Source organism: Rhopilema esculentum, chromosome 6, assembly GCF_057945365.1.
Source record: "Rhopilema esculentum isolate cy_ngs chromosome 6, ASM5794536v1, whole genome shotgun sequence".
Taxonomy (NCBI): Eukaryota; Metazoa; Cnidaria; class Scyphozoa; order Rhizostomeae; family Rhizostomatidae; genus Rhopilema; species Rhopilema esculentum.
The window spans coordinates 13412369-13428332 of NC_142820.1; the positions used below are offsets into that span (position 1 = coordinate 13412369).

The window sequence follows — 15964 nt, forward strand, 5'->3', positions numbered from 1 at the left end:
ATGAATTTTGATGACAAAACATTCTGCCTGATCACTGGAGCCAGCAGAGGGTTTGGTCGGTCAACTGCAGTTGCCTTTGCAAAACAATGTAGATTTCATGAAGGGTCGGTCATGATCTTAATGGGAAGAAATGAACAATGGTTGAATGAAACAAAGAGACTTGTCAATCAAGCTAATTGTTTGGTGTCTGTGGAAATAGTTTTGTGTGACTTGGAAAACCTTGATACTCTAAATGAATGCATTTCACATGCTTTAGGAGTCAACTGTAAAGAATTTGCCACTGCAATCCTGGTAAACAATGCTGGCAGCCTTGGTGAAATAAAAGTTCCAGTTAAAGAACAGGATTCTTTATCTTTGGCAAGAAGATATTTTGATCTCAACATCACATCAGTTTTTCACCTAACATCAAAGTTTGTTGCAGCTTTTAAGTCCAGCAAAAAGTTTGTGATTAATATTTCGTCTCTGGCTGCCATTCAGGAAATGCAGTTTATGGCCTTCTACTGTAGCGGAAAAGCTGCAAGGGATATGTTTCACAAATGCCTTGCTTGTGAGGAAACTGAAATCAGGGTGCTTAACTATGCCCCTGGCCCAATGGAAACTGCAATGTCCATGAACATTCAACAGAACTGTGGAAATGAAGCGTCAAGAGAGTTTTTTAAGGCAATGAGAGAAAAGAACTCAATTATCCAACCTGATACTTCTGCTGATAAATTAGTGAGAATTTTGCGAAAAAATGAATATAAATCAGGTGATCATATTGACTTTTATGATTTTCAGTGATGTACGAATCCTTTTAGTGTACAATGAATTTCAGAATTATCTATACATACTTTTCTAGTTAAAATTAGATTTCTTCATTAAATAAAAAGTAGATGTCGAAGTAGATTACTTTAACTTTATTTTACGCATATTTTAAACATGTAGTCGACTTGGAAATGAAATTGCAAAAAGTATTCTATTAATGCTACCAATAACCTTTGAATTTTTTCACTTTTTTCTTGCAAAATTAATGCAGAAATTCCATTTGCAGTTACTATTTGTGCTTTAAATAGCCTTTTGAAAATAAATTATTGAGAAAAATGGAAATAAATTCACTTATACCATGCTAAAACAGTATCGTTATGCCAGAAATATTTGCTTACAATGCTGAAACCGAAGGCCCAGAGTGGAATCAATGAACAAACAGGTTATGGTTAGTTGCTGAGGTAGCTAGGGGGATAGGGAGGAGCCTCTCCCTAATTATCACAGGGTTTGTTTTTAAGTAGGTGATGCTAGGGAAAGGCTCAAGAGCCTAAAGCTAAGGCCTAACGAGGGAAAGGAGGAGTGTTAAAGCGATTGGATTGGGAAAGGATTGGTGTGTGGTGAAAGCGCAAAGCTCATTTCAGATGTATTATTAAAAATGGGCTTTTTCCTAAACTTCCTCCCTGGTCTCTTTCAACTAGACTTGCCTTTGCCTCCCAATCTTCTCTCATTGCCTATGTTACAGTGGATTATTATTAAGAAGCATATTAAGAAGTAGGTATATCTTCGTATGTAAGACCCTGTGGCTCATGTTCAGTTTTTTCCTCGTTATGTTCTTCGTTATCATCATCTTCCTCAAGGGAGCAAACGGACATAGCCTCGTCCTCTGCCTCTTTTGCTGCATTTGCTCGAATTGATAAAGCTGATCTGTTGATAGCAGGGTGCATTCCTGGATTAACATCATCGGGGGTCCCACCAAATGCGTTGACTGTAATTTTTGGAAAGTCACTTAAATCTTCCTCTTCTTCTGCACAGTCGCCACTTTCGCTAGGTGGCATGTTTTCTGGAGAATCTACTTGATATTCTTCCCCTGTGGGCCGTCTGTTTTCTTCCTCAGACTCGCCATCTTTGTTAGAATAAGCTACACTCATTTCTCTGGTCAACGGTCGCTCTGAGGGCGTTCTTGCTTCCTCTGCTGCACTTTCACTCCGCATGTCCGCACTTTCGTCCTTTGAAAATAACACGTCAAATTATCAAAAATCCTTCATATCCAAAACATCAATGGTATAACGAAAATGAAAATTTGTCACTCCAAACCAGTATCATTTGGTGCAGTTGAGCAGGAAAATGGAACAGGCACATCGTTTTATATCTTAGCAATAAAAACATGCATATTTTAGGCGAAATTTCTTCAACAGTATCGCTGCTAAACCTCGAAGTGATATTTTAAAAGGATATGATTTCAAATTGACACGCTTTGATGGGTGGAACAGGTCGGCCTAAATAAGATATTAAAACATGTACCTGGACATCATTAGGTTGTGTTTCATGGTGGCCATCATTAGCTTGTGTTTCATGGTCGTTTAGTTGTGCTTCAGGATGAATGCTTGCCCTGCTGCCGCTTACTGTATTGCCATCATTTTGATGCTCAGGATCATGAATGATTTCATTTGTGTCACCATTTTCATCATAATCATCATCCCCTATCATTTGGTTTTGTGAACCAACTGTCGCTATCGACCTTCGGCTCCCGGCTACGTTCACGTCGGCTTTCACTTCTATTTTGCTTCCTTTTGATACACGTGACGACCTTCCGTCTTCCTCGTCTGATGACTGCAAATGGAAATGAAAACTTAACTATATCAAATTCTTCTTACATCTCATTTCTTAAATGAACGAAATCAAATAATCATTTCTCTTTTCTTACTCTCAGTTTTTTTCAAGCTCAAAATGGACAAGAAACGATGTGAAATAGGTAGCAAAATCTTTCGAAGAAGAACCGAATTCTGACTAAACGGAACACGATAAGCGTGAAATGGACTTAAAAAATCGTAAACCAAATGCCACTCCGACTCATTAAAGCAAAAGGCACTACACACCATTGTTACGTGACATTTCGCGAAGGTTTTACCTTTCTGCCACAGGACCTCTCAGGCCTGTCATAGAGAACACTTTGTCATATCGAAAGTTTTTTGTCATCAATCAAAACCTAAAGATCCTCAATCTCCTCATTTGTGTACCTCAAAGGTACACAAAACCTAAAGAGAGAACAACTTACTTCATTTGCACCATGCAGTGGGGAAGGACATATAGTCATCTGGTCCCGACTGCGGATGGTGTTTACAATTCAACAGAATTACAATAGTCAATAATATCGAAATTGATTGCGCGAGAGCTATTGAAAACATTACCATTTGAAGTTCGGATTCAGCATCCGATGTTTCTACATATTTTTCTGTGCTGAGAACAGAGTCACTTCTAACGGATGTCGAAGTCCGCACTGAAGCCTTGCTTTCGCTGCGCTCTTCCATTTCAATGTACATTTTGTATTCAGGAGAATCGGTTCTCGACGGGCCCAGGAAGGATTTTGCCAGTTTAAGGTCATACTGAAAAGAACACATGGAGTACAACATAACATAAAAACAACGGCATAGCACAGTATTATGCGTAAATGTACAGTAATGTCCCGCATGCGAGAACCACAAATTTTAGAAATACAGGCAGTGATTTTCAAACAATACCCCATTAATAGAGACAGGTACATGGCTGAAAAATATTGTTTCTTATTAAAAAGAACATGTATTAAACCTTCCGTTTTGACTGTCAAGGACAGTCAATTCTACTGTTCAACAATCTTTGCCTTTATGCCACTATACGTTTATAGATAAGTCTTTACAGAAATATTTATCAGTTTTTTAAAATGAATAGCTTTTTATATCCTTGAGGATTTTGATTCATATATCCCCTTCCTCTTCTCCGCAGTCATCATGAGACGTTTTGTACCACCATCGTTAAACTTTTAGCTATCCAACTGATCTGTTATACGCTGTTTTTCTAATAATAAACTTTACTACATTCTAATAATAAACTAATTTGACTTGTATCTCATTTTATAAGAAACGCACCAGACCTGAAATTAAAAGATTTTTTTCTATATGTTGGACGGGACACTACTGCCTAACATAGCATGGTACGGCACATAACAGTATATACATTAAAATGAAGTAACGGAATGTACATTACAAGCAGTGCAAAGCAGTACAAAAATGTTATTGAAATGTGCTGTATTTGTCGTGCAATAATATTCAACATGTTGCAGTGCAGTTTTAAAATGAACTTACAATTGAAAGCTAGTGTCTACTTACCTTTTTAAATCTTTTCCATTTTTTATATGCTTTCATCGATAAAGATGGAGCGAAGGGGAATTTAGATTTTTTCTTCACATTATCAACATCATCCTTTTCGTCTGTTTGCTTTTCCTTCACTTCATAATCTTTTCCAGGCGTCTCGGCGTAGTGGATCTTTTTATAACCTGGCCTTCGCTGAAATGAAAAATGCTCTGGCTATGATTACGAAGTATCCGTGAAAGACATAAAGTGTTTATTTTTAAAGTTAAAAGATACTTTGTACATGAAAAAATGAATATTGTAACTACATTTTTAGCATAGCATTTTAAATACTTTATGTCTGCTGACACATACAGCTAACGTTTTTTAGAAGGTTAAAAATCAAGAGCAGGAGGGTTCGTTGTGTGGTTTTAAGTATGCTAAACCCCCATCCACCGCCAATTAAACCGCCCCTTCGTGCACTGCTCTTGGTTAGTCCTAAATTAATAAGAAAAAACATGAAAATGAATAAATGGTACCTGTTTTGCGCCAAGACTCATCAGCAGCACCTGAAATTGAATGATAACAACAAATGTTATAAATTGTAAATATATTATAAGTAATCAGTGGCGTCGCTTGACCTTCCAGACTAGAAGAGTGGAGGGTCATGATAATTTAGGTGCTATTTCACCAACTGATAGATGATCTACCGACAAACTGAGGATTTGGTAGACAAACTTAAGATTTACTGACGAATTCATGAAGTATGGGGGTGTTACACCCCCCTACACCCCCGCTAGCTACGCCCCACAAGTAATAAAATATGATGAATGAGGTATTTCATTTTAAAATACCTAAAGAGAATGTAATGCAGTTTGACAAGGTATTGGGAAATCTAATGGGCGTGTCCATCTTACAAATGAAAAGGGGCAGTTTTTGTAATTTTTGTGATTCGTTTTGTAATGGGAGTGTCCATATTACAATATGAAAAGACAATGGAAGTGATCGCAAGTAATTTTTCCGATCCCACCTATGTGTGCGACAGTCAGAATAAGGTCTGCATCCGCGATGAATGTTTCTATTTAGGACCAACCAGCAGATGCTAAGGACAATCGTTTGCAACGTTATTTCGGATAACAAACTATAAGGTAATTCACGTTTAACGTCACTGAACGTGGACAAATCTTTGGTAAGAAAATTTGGTAAGAATGTTGGAAAGTAGATCGTTTTATTTTATTTCAAATATGCATTTAAATCTTACCGCTAAGGTGATAGACAAGCAGAACATGTACTGTAGGGAGAAAGTTGTCTTATTCAAAACGGAAAGGATCCCGGACACTGCAGTAAGGATGTACAAGGTTAGCTGCAGCAACTCTCGCAGGATTCTCTTCCTGTAAATGAAATTACATAAAATTCACAAAAATACACGCCTTGAAGAATTGCCACATAGATTAATTATAACCACCCATTTCTCGATATAACTGGGCACAAAGTTTCAAAAACAGCGCAATCCAGAATGCAGTTCTGTCAATGTCAAAAAGTGTGAAGTAAAAAGGTAATATTTCAAGAGCAAGAACAAGGATAAAATCGAGGGGCAAATCACTCCAAAAAATCTCGTACACCTTTGGTGGAAATCCCATTGTTTTATCTGAAAATCCCCAAAAATCCTTTTGATTTAGAGAAAATCTCGTACGCTATTTGAAAGAGTGAATTGCCCCTCGGATAAAATGTTTCTATTTTTTATTCATTTGAATAATCTCCGTGCCCTTACCTTAACTCCGGATGATTAAAACGCTCCAAGTTCTTTTTTGTTTTCTTTGAAACTTTGTATAATATCAGCAAATTAGCCTAGTAGAGAAATCGATTAGGTTTCACAACCAATTTAAGGCGAACAGCATTCAACTTTCTATGCTTAATAAACCGTAAAAGAAGTTTGGCATGTAAATTAAGACAGTATTACTCACTAGGACGAGAAAATATGCCGGAGATGTATATCCCCAAACAGTGCCACCAACAAGTGCATGCCAACAGCTGCAAGAAAAATGCCTCTCATCAAAAACTGTCGAAACGACTGGGTCAGCATTCAGGGCCCAAAACAGTGAAACGTTGTAAACGGTTGCAAGATGATTAATGCAAAAAATATTTTGAAATGTAAATTAAACTAATCTTAAGGATGTGGTCGCAAATATTTTATGCTCAATTCACTCCCAGAGAGCCTCGTCTTTCGGATTTGCCCCAGAGGCTCCCAAAGGCTCCCAGAGGCTCCCATTTTCCCTCTCGGTGGCCTTGCGTGTATTTTGCATCACAATTATCTACATTTCTTTCCATCGTAACAACTCAACTATACAAACCATCTGTGACGCAGTGGGAGTCAAATCGACAAATTTTGCGACAAATTTGGAGCTTTAGAGGCCCTGCAACATCGTCCCTGCTTACGATTATCTTCATAACATACGTTTTTTAAAGACTTTGACCTAATCTATGGTAACTTTTTGCCATCAAAAAAATTTCTTTCACGAGTTTTTAATCATCGACACTCTTCATAGAGTATGCTTTGAATAATTTTGTTGACAAAATTTACGAAGCTGTTTTCCAGAAATGACATTTTTAAACCCATCAGTGAGACAGTACTTGCGATGTCGGGCTCAGAAAAGGTTAGGGAGAGCAGACACCGAATGCCAGGTCATTGTGTGAGCCACAAGGTGGAGATTGCTGTCCACCTGGTACTGTGGGAACCCACAAGAGGAAAGCAAGCTAGAGGGAAAAGAGCAGTTACCTATCTCGAAAACCTGAATGAGGAAACAAACCAGGAAGACACCAGCCAGGAGGACACGTGAAAGATTAGGAACTGAATGAAAAACAGGGAAGAATGGAGGAAGCTTGCAAGGTCAGGGCTCGACCAAACTAAGTGACACAGTACTTGTTGGCCTCTACAGTGCGTAATCATCCTAATTCGAAACGAAGTTTTGAAAGTCTTTAGAACGTTTTACTGAAGAATCATTCTGTTAGAGCTTCGCAGTAATCTGAAGAATTTTCAACATTTTCAAATATATTTTAGAATAAAAACAGTATTGGTGGCCATACTTTTGTTGGTATTACTTTTATTGGCCCAGAAGATTCGTTTGAACATGAAAGGCCAAGATTTATGCCGTTGTAACGTGAAAGAGAGAAGACTAGAATCTACACCCTTCAGTGAAGTAAGAACAAAATCCGCTTAAAGCACTTGAGTTGGGTATTAAAAAGTAAGAATCTGAGCGAGCTGACCTTAGGTAAACTTTTACAAAAGAGAATTTTCGTGACAGTGGATCACTGTCCTGTTTGGTGCAAAGTGGTACAATAATGGTTCATGAACCCTTTTGCAGGTTCATTGTTATCCCTGTCTTGAGAACATAATATGACGTAACCGTTATGATTGGCCAGTCCTAGACATAGCTGCCCAAGACACACCCTTGGTATAAGGAGGCGTTGTGTCTGGCGTTGTCAAAGCACATCAGGCAAGGCAGCAGCCGAGGAGGGAAAATGGCGCTTCCACGCGGACATGTTTTATTCATCGCCTGCTACTGCCATTTCATTTTAGCTGCCTTCACAACAGAAAAGCAAGTAACAAGGACCAAGTGCACGTTTTGGAAGTCCTTGAAAGACAAGACTTGCGATCAGCCTGAACTAGAAAATGGCGTGTCAGTTATGGTGGACAAAGATCGCTGCTTTGCAAAATGGAAAATGGAGAGCATCAAGGTCCGTGGCTGCAAAGTGAAGAAAATAATGAACCGTGCTTGCAAAGGCTGGTGCAATTCAATCTGGTTTCCAGACCTTGAAGTCGGAAAACTTGGCTGTTTTGGGTGTTTCCCAAGATCCGTCGAGCTGGTTCCTTTGACTCTGAACTGTCCGAAAAGAAAGCTGAAAAAACTGATAATAAATATCCCAATTGTAAAAAGTTGTAAGTGCCAAAGTTTTCAGTGTGCCACAAAGCTGAAGATATGGACGCAGAAACCTACCGCTTGATTGTCTCAATTACGAGAGAAGTCATAACTGTCAATTCTAAGTTTTGTAAATGGCCTCCAGTGAGCAACTTTAACAGTGAAATTTTTTAATCGATTTTAAGTAATTAATTTCATTTGGAAATGTGTTCTCGACTTCAGATTCACTTGCTTTTGCTGTTTCTATTAATCTAGCCATCATAACACGATCAAGATTATTTCAAATACAACTTGAGAAACTGGACCCTTAAACCTCAAACTGAAAGAGCACTTTGAGAAATATGAAAGGTCGATGAACCTCATTAGCAGCCAGTTTTAAAATAGCAAGAAATGCTTGATGATTTTATAAAATTCAAATGCAGAATCGCAGCTTAAAACAAAAGTTTAAACATCAAACCAAACTTTAGGCTAACTAGCGCCCTTATCAAAGGAATTGTTCACACGACTTTGATCGCAATGTCTAGAGCTTTAGCCATGTGTCTGATATCTATTCATCTTAATTGTTGTTGTTAGTAGATTTAATTCATAATTTGGTAATACGTATACAAAAACTGGTAACATGTATGTAGAACATATTATTGAGATCAATAATTGATGCTGAAAAATTTCGAGTCTGAGTTTCAATGCAAATGAGAGTTGACGAAAGCTGCAATTATTGGGGCTAGACATGTTGAAAATGTTCTTGGAAAGAAGTATCAGTATTGGTACCTGATGACATAAAGGGCCGTGAAAGTCCCGGCATGACCGTAAAATTGTGCACGAGAGGCCTAGCGCCATAAACTGGGTGTACGTGCTTCATCTCTAGAATTTGCTTCTAATTTTGCAACACACAGCCCCTTTGCCACTCCCCTTAATCCATTTGAACTTTATAGGGCCCTGCATTGGCTACTTCTCTTTGACAAAGAAAGACACTTTTCATCAGGAGATATGGATAAGAGATGCAATTTAAGGCTGAGAGCATGCAATGCAGGAAAGATAGTTCGAATAAACGAAATTTAGACTTTTTTGTTTGGTGTATGAACACATTACTGAATTTTACGTTACTGTAGTTTTCTGGGTTAAAATTTTCATACCAAACATTAATAAAAAGGTTATTCAATGCTTTTAAAAACTAAAATGAATTTTTTTATAAGAAACAATCAGGGACACAAACACAGGTTGTGTAGGGGAGGGGTGAAAACATCAAATCTTCACTCAGTCCATCCATTTTAAGATACATTAGCCAATGAAAGAGTATACAATTAATCAAAATATAAAATTTTCGCGACCCTGGTGGTAAGAGAAGAGCGAGACGGAGAGGTCACACATTTTGCAGGATGTCATATTGGCCGAGGGGCAAATCACTCTAAGAAAATTTCGTACTCTTTTGTGAAAATCCTATTGTATTATCTGAAAATCCTTGGAAATCCTTTTGATTTAGAGAAAATATTGTACGCTATTTTCAAGAGTGAATTGCCCCTCGATATTGGCAGAAGATCGTTCTCTAACCCTATGTGACCTGCGATTAGTTAATGCCGCTTAAAAACTCCTCGACATGAATGACGCGTTAATTAGATTGGCTTCGCTAAATCGGCAAGAACAATACAAAAAACTTTTTGAAATATTCACAGTCATCCAGATCCTATCAAATGTTTCAATTAGAGCATGCTACAGCAAGCAAATATGTCAGAAAAGTCTGGGTCTTAAGTTTTATGCCAATCAGCCAGTCCTGTTGTTAGTTTTTGACGGAGTTTCGGAGTTTTGAGCAGTGACACATCTAGATATGTCAGGTCAGAACGCTACCGAAAGACAAACTCTGTCTCTAGGAAGCGCTAATGATCGTTTCACAGCTCATTTGGGGGAAGTACCTGCGCACCCCGTCCCCATTGAATTCCTTGTTCATGGTACTGTCATGGAGTTAAGGCCTTTTAAAATCTTTAAATTTGAACAGTACCAATGCCAGAATTGACAGAATAGTCTTTTTTAATTTTGTAATATTGCAGGATAGTCGGCCAGAGCTAATTTTCAGATGAGTAGTTTTTTGAAAAAAATGCATTAACTCAGTCGTGTTTAACGTTGGCGCAGACAACTGTTTCAGGTCCTAAATTGATGAATTCGGTGATTGTCAAGGTAATGACGATGACGTGTTGCTTGTCAAGCCAAGTAATAGCCGTAATGAATATTCTCCATCCCCCCACCCCCTTTCAGCTTATTAATGACCCTAGACCTGTTACTACGTGACATATACCACTTGTCAAATGCAAATAACACACCTTTGCGATGCATCTCTTTCGATAAACAAAGCACCAGCTGCCATACCAGCAATGAACATTGGTAATGCTGCAAAAATCAGGCAAAAGTTTTGAGTGCCTAGTTATGATGCAAAGTAAGTTGGTTTTAATTAGCTAATATTTTACCCACCAAAAACAATGAATGAAAAACAATAAAGGTAACGTAAGATGAACATCTATCAAGTCTCTGCGAGGCCTAATAAGGGTGTGCAAAAGTTATTATCGTTGTTGAAAATTGTAAAAGTGTTTTCAGCTTACTTCCAGCTTTTGAGCGTTTTCAAAAAACCTTGTCGTATATCCATGAACAAGTCAAATATAAATTACCATCTTGACCTATGAGCCGAATTTGAACACTCACGCCATCTAAATTGCTAACCTGAGGGTAGAAGTTTACTATTCTCATTTAAATTTGTTCTTTATCCGGACTTTAAACTTTCTTCGATGCTTAATTCAATCTTCATATGATTAAAAAAAATCAACTGGAGTATTACGTAGCAAGGCGTTTAGGGGTACATTACAATAAATCGACTCTTTATCTATTTGCTCAAATGTTTAATAGTTTTAAAAGGGATAGAATAAAATTGCAACGTACTCCATCCAAGGAGGAAGTAGAAAAGGTAGATGTTGCGTCCGCTGGCAAAAAAGTCGTCAAACTTTCCACTGAGCTGTGCAGCTTTGAGGAATTGCCAGAAGAAAACGCCAAGGCCAAAATAATAGAGGAGGAAGGCCAGTAATGAACACATGCTCTAAAAGAAGGGCTCGATGTCAATGTTCCAAGCAGTGTATATGAAAGCAAATGCAAACGATGACGGGTATCATAGAAAAATAACAAATGAAGAATAGTTATTTTGTTCCTTCTCATGATCAAGCAAACTGCTAAAAGCAATTTAATGTGACTTTTCTTTCAAGCCCTCCTACCCATAGTTATCACACATCTGCTTAAACGCTCAGACTTTAAACATCCTCTTTCAACATTCTACTCTTGAGCAAGTTTGGAGGTCTGTCTCCGCCAGACAAGAAGCTTTTTAGCATAATCTTCAACTATTTGTTTTAAGCGTGTTTTTAGTGTTCTTAAAGCAATTACCGTAAAATTCTGCAGGCAAGACACTTCCTGGTCTCTAACCTATAAATTATCCATTCTTTGCCCCTTTATAATCTGGCACCCTTGGTACGCAACTGACTCAAACATTTACACTTGGAAATTTTTCGCTTTTCACAATGAGATTTAATATCGGAAGGCAAGAAACTTGAAACTCACTTTGGTATAATTTAGTTGAAGCCCACAAAGAACAACACCGACAAAGAGAACCAAAGACAAAGCTTGGTTGAAGTTTATCCATTCGGGAACATTAATTCGTCTGAAAAAGAAAATTATTGCAAGATTTCCAATACACAAGAATACAGACAAATGCTTGCTATAGTTGACCTAAACCTTCCGTGACATTCATTTCAAGTAGGTTTTCATCGGATAATCTTCTTTATCTCAACTGAAGTGCCACGTCACAAGTCGTATGCTTTATCTTATCTTATCTTATCTTATAAAATGCATTATTCTTTAGGGGGATTACTCTAAGATCCTTAATAGAAGGGGGGGTCTTGATAGTGGGGGGGTTAGAAATTTTTCAAAAAATAAATAAGCGCGGGGGGAGGGTCCTAGTAAGTGGGGGGTCGGAAATGTGAAAAATCTTAAAAAAAAAACACGTGATGATTCTTTTTTGTGGTCAAAGAGATTTTCTTCTGAATACAATCGATAGCAAAATGACAATTATCACCATGTAATAATGTATTGTTGTATTACTAAAATGAGCAGGCTAATTATCATTGTGTACATCAGTCAGGCCTATTAGACAGGTGCATGGCCAGAATCTTTCGAATATTAAAAACGGATATATGTGGCAATGTTTTTCCTACGTGAAATTTAATGCTCTTTCAGAATATGCTTGTCACCATTCGATTATGTGGTGGGTGTGGCAGGGCGTGGTCATATTACGTCACTCGCACTTTTCTAAGGCTAAATGCCTTTAAAGTGGCTAATATTAGCCAAATTGAAAGGCTTTTCAACTAATGTTGTCCTCTTTCTATGATTGCATGTCAAAATTGCATATTTTGGGTGGGTGGGGCAGGGTGTGGCTATATGACGTCAGTCCCATATATCTAAGATTAATGTTTGAAAATTGAACTAGATACTCGCAGTAGTATATTAAATTTAAATGTTTTTTCGATTGTGAATAGCAATGCATGATTGTTTTCTCAAAGGCCGAGTTACTGCTGACAAATAAAAACCTCGTATTACTGGTTTACTTAGGACAAGATTATTTCCGCATTTAAATCTGTTCGTTTGAATTGCATCTCGGAACAAAGTTCTCTTTGAAATGCTGTGTAACTGAATCGCGAATTGTGCAGTGCTGTCAACACATAAAGTTTCATTCGTGCGTAGTTAAAAGCAATGTATGTTTGATTTTGCTACACATCATGCCCATGCAACGGTTGTTCCAAGATCCATTTCAAAAGAACTGATGAAAGTGTGAAAATGGTATATTTAGTATTTAATATTGTTAAAACGAGATCGTACCTAAATAAATTTGGCTAAAATATCAAAAACTGAAAGAGTGGCATATTCAGATTTATGGTAGATATTCTGGGTCATTGCTGTCATATCCATCGCAATCTGAGTCAAACTCTTCCCAAAAATCCTCTTCTGAGCTTGTATAAAGCACATCAACAAATTCATTTTCACCACCGGCAACTTCTGCATCTGTAATGACTTGATGGCTATACTCTACTTCTCTCCGTTCAGCCCTTACTACAGCGGGCATTTGTGGCCCACGATACCAGAGAGGAATTAAGCATCCTGATTCATCTATTTGCCAGCCACTTTCGCATGGGTTGATTTTGTCGATAACAGGAGAGCTAAACGCTTTCAGATAATATGCAGCCATATTTGCTCTTTTGATAAGATGCCTTATGCTTTCCGGATCTGGTATAACACTCTGCGTTGTCTTTACTCGTAACTTGTCATACTGCTTTATTCTTGCTGTAACGAGGTCGTCATTCGGCTTTCCATTATAGATCGTTTCGTGAATAAATTTGATGACACTATCAGCCCCTTCTTCGTCCAAACTTTTTGCACTGCCCAATGGCTCAAGGAGGTGTAGAGACTTGTTTTTTCGTGCTTTTTCAAATATTGATGCTTTTGAAGTACGATAAAAGTAGCTGGTGGTGTCACAGCCTGTCAAAGAATGAAAAGCTGGTAGCTGTAGACATACTGATACGCCGAGATACTGGACAATTTTACCAATATTAACATACTTATTATGGTCAATTTGCATACACCACATGGCTTCTTGTCCCTTTAATGCGAATGCATATATCATCAGAATAAGAACGTCCGTATCCTTGGCTTTAAGAACAACAGGACCCTCAGAATTAAAAGCGTGCATTACTACCCGAGTATCCGCCTCCTCGTGATTGCATTCGACTTTTATATCAATGTCATTTGAGGTTATTTTTACTGTTTTTTTTCTATGGTTTATTGTAAGAGGAATCTCGAGAAGACGTTTGGCTTCTGGTTGCTCGGCAAAGTTATTAAAACGTTTTATCAACTCGTCTTTGTTTTGTTTGTTGTGCATAAAGCTCTGAAATTCCTTACGTCCCAACATTTTTTGATCATTTGAACCAAGATGAGCTCTGGGACTGCTACCTCTTTCGAGACGTGCTGTTTCTTTGGTGGAGTATTCCTGATCGATGTAGTTGTCGAATACCATCACAATTTCTTTTGCGTGCCAAGCTGTCGGAGGAGTAAAAGCTCTCAGCTGATCAGACATGTATTGCCCCCATGTTTCAGCAGGACTTGACGCTCTTATTATAGCCATCCCATCGTAGATGCATGTTGCCTCGCGAGGGGGACTCTCTATTACTGCTCCTGCTTGCTCAATTAGGTAATTTCTAAACTTTGCTTTGGATCCTGGCTGATACAATTTCCCATCAGGTGTTGATATTGCGAGGGGATACTTCGTTAGGCAATGTGAAAATGCTTCTCGTTTGTCGTGACACTTAGCTACAATCAAACCAAGTGCCTGGCGATCTTCTCTCAGCACAGATAAGGCTTTTGCGGCCGCTTTCTGTTTCTTTTCAAGGCCTGTCTTTATGGTGCTCCTCTTTATTGACTCAAAGAAGTCTACCTTATTTGACAATACACGATCTGTGTAAAAAATGCGATGCATCTCTTCGCCAACCGACCTTGCTCCAATTAGCCCTTGCACTATTGCTGGGTCTAACTCGATCCCTGTTGATATATTGCGTGCTGGTCCTTCAAATGGGGTATGATATGTCTGCAACTTTTCAATCAAGCTCGATACTTGTTTCTCGTGCCGCGCTTTAGCTCCGCTGGAGGTTTCATTGTGACCACTTGAGGTTTTGATGAGAAACCGATCCTTCACATGCCTCCTCAGCTTTGCCAGTTTATGAGAGTTTTTATAGAATTCATCAACATTTTCCGGAGATGTACTGTAGCCACCTCTCATTGGTCCCCCACGTATTTTACTCTCGCGGTTTGGGCCGATTTCTGTCACCAAATCTCCCGGAATACTCGAAAATACATTTCCACTGAGGCTCACCCCAGGACCATAAAGAGAAAGATCTTCGTATGCATCTGGGTCATCCGCTTTCAAATTTGACAAGAGAATGTGACTGTGTGTTAAGTATCGCGAATAGTTAGGGTGATTGAAGGCAAAAAGCATCGGAATTAATTGTTGCAAAGCTTGAAGATGCAGCTCCATATTTCTTTCCCTGAAGCTTGCCACAAAAGAAAGCATGGCACTGGTATCTTCCACGTAACTTCCAATTAGCTGACCCATTGTTCCACTATTCTGCAGCATTTCAGCTTTTAAACGGTCAAACTCAAGACAAGAAGTGACTCTTTTTAATGTCTCTGCAGATGGGTCTGAACTCAGCGCTTCCAGGTCTTTGTGTAGTGTCTGGGAAATATTTACTGTGGTCGTTTTCAACCTTAGAAGAGCCTCGAGTGATTGTTTGTGAAGACGCATAGATCGGGAATAGTGTCGACCTTCAGCTGCTTGATCTACTGAGCCTTCTGCAATGACGTTTGCTTGACACCACCAATCACGAAATCCTAGAGCTCCGAATTGCTTGTTGAGAACTTTGAGCCACACTAAAAGAGTATGAAAACCTCCCATCAGGCATTTTATTTTGTTGTACTTATCTGACTTATCCATCTCTTTCCAAATGATTTATGACATTTTGCAGAAAACAGCTTGGTCACAGTGGACGAAAATGTGGTCCAAGCGAAGACTGTCTGCTAAGTCAAGGATGTAATCAAGGTAGTACTTGCATATGCTATCATCTGGAGGATGGGGAATAGTGGGAAGGTATTCATTTCTTGATTGCGTGGTCTCAACTGATGTTACTTTCTTATTGAATGCGGTCCACGAACCAACAAACTCATCTGGAAGCTGTCTATCTTCAATGTTATCCGAGTCAAACATATCACCTTCTTGTACTTCTTTCCGATTGTCTGATGTAGAGGCGGCCAAAGCCCATGCAATATCTGTGTCAAGTCTTCCTTCAAGTTCTCTCATATCTCTGTTTACCTGATAGCTCTTAACAATGGGGGGACTCTTTTTCACTCTTA

The 15964-nt window shown here is 38.5% G+C and overlaps 3 protein-coding genes across 3 annotated transcripts in view; 1 reads left to right on the top strand and 2 right to left on the bottom strand.

Moving 5' to 3' along the window:
• LOC135686588 (sepiapterin reductase) lies at nucleotides 1-1551 on the top strand. The gene has a single exon (XM_089109014.1). It carries the CDS (start codon nucleotides 1-3, stop codon nucleotides 778-780), a length of 780 nt encoding a protein of 259 aa, XP_088965140.1. The 3' UTR covers nucleotides 781-1551.
• LOC135686574 (uncharacterized) overlaps nucleotides 745-15964 on the bottom strand; it is a 26262-nt gene continuing 11042 nt past the window's right edge. The window contains exons 13-23 of the mRNA XM_089109009.1: nucleotides 11573-11672; nucleotides 10907-11060; nucleotides 10297-10363; nucleotides 6032-6098; nucleotides 5839-5915; nucleotides 5329-5458; nucleotides 4607-4636; nucleotides 4107-4283; nucleotides 3153-3347; nucleotides 2266-2574; nucleotides 745-1970 (exon numbers count right to left, since the gene is read on the bottom strand). Of these exons, the coding sequence (XP_088965135.1) occupies nucleotides 1509-1970; nucleotides 2266-2574; nucleotides 3153-3347; nucleotides 4107-4283; nucleotides 4607-4636; nucleotides 5329-5458; nucleotides 5839-5915; nucleotides 6032-6098; nucleotides 10297-10363; nucleotides 10907-11060; nucleotides 11573-11672 (1768 nt within the window). The 3' untranslated portion in view covers nucleotides 745-1508. The remainder of the gene's footprint in view (nucleotides 1971-2265; nucleotides 2575-3152; nucleotides 3348-4106; nucleotides 4284-4606; nucleotides 4637-5328; nucleotides 5459-5838; nucleotides 5916-6031; nucleotides 6099-10296; nucleotides 10364-10906; nucleotides 11061-11572; nucleotides 11673-15964) is intronic.
• LOC148960152 (uncharacterized) lies at nucleotides 11987-15548 on the bottom strand. Its single transcript, XM_089109011.1, has one exon. The coding sequence runs from the start codon at nucleotides 15546-15548 to the stop codon at nucleotides 12939-12941; it is 2610 nt and encodes an 869-aa protein (XP_088965137.1). The 3' UTR covers nucleotides 11987-12938.

Excerpts from the sequence above, each read along its gene's own strand:
- LOC135686588 (XM_089109014.1), top strand. The coding sequence starts at position 1 with ATGAATTTTGATGACAAAACATTCTGCCTGATCACTGGAGCCAGCAGA.
- LOC148960152 (XM_089109011.1), bottom strand. The coding sequence starts at position 15,548 with ATGGATAAGTCAGATAAGTACAACAAAATAAAATGCCTGATGGGAGGT.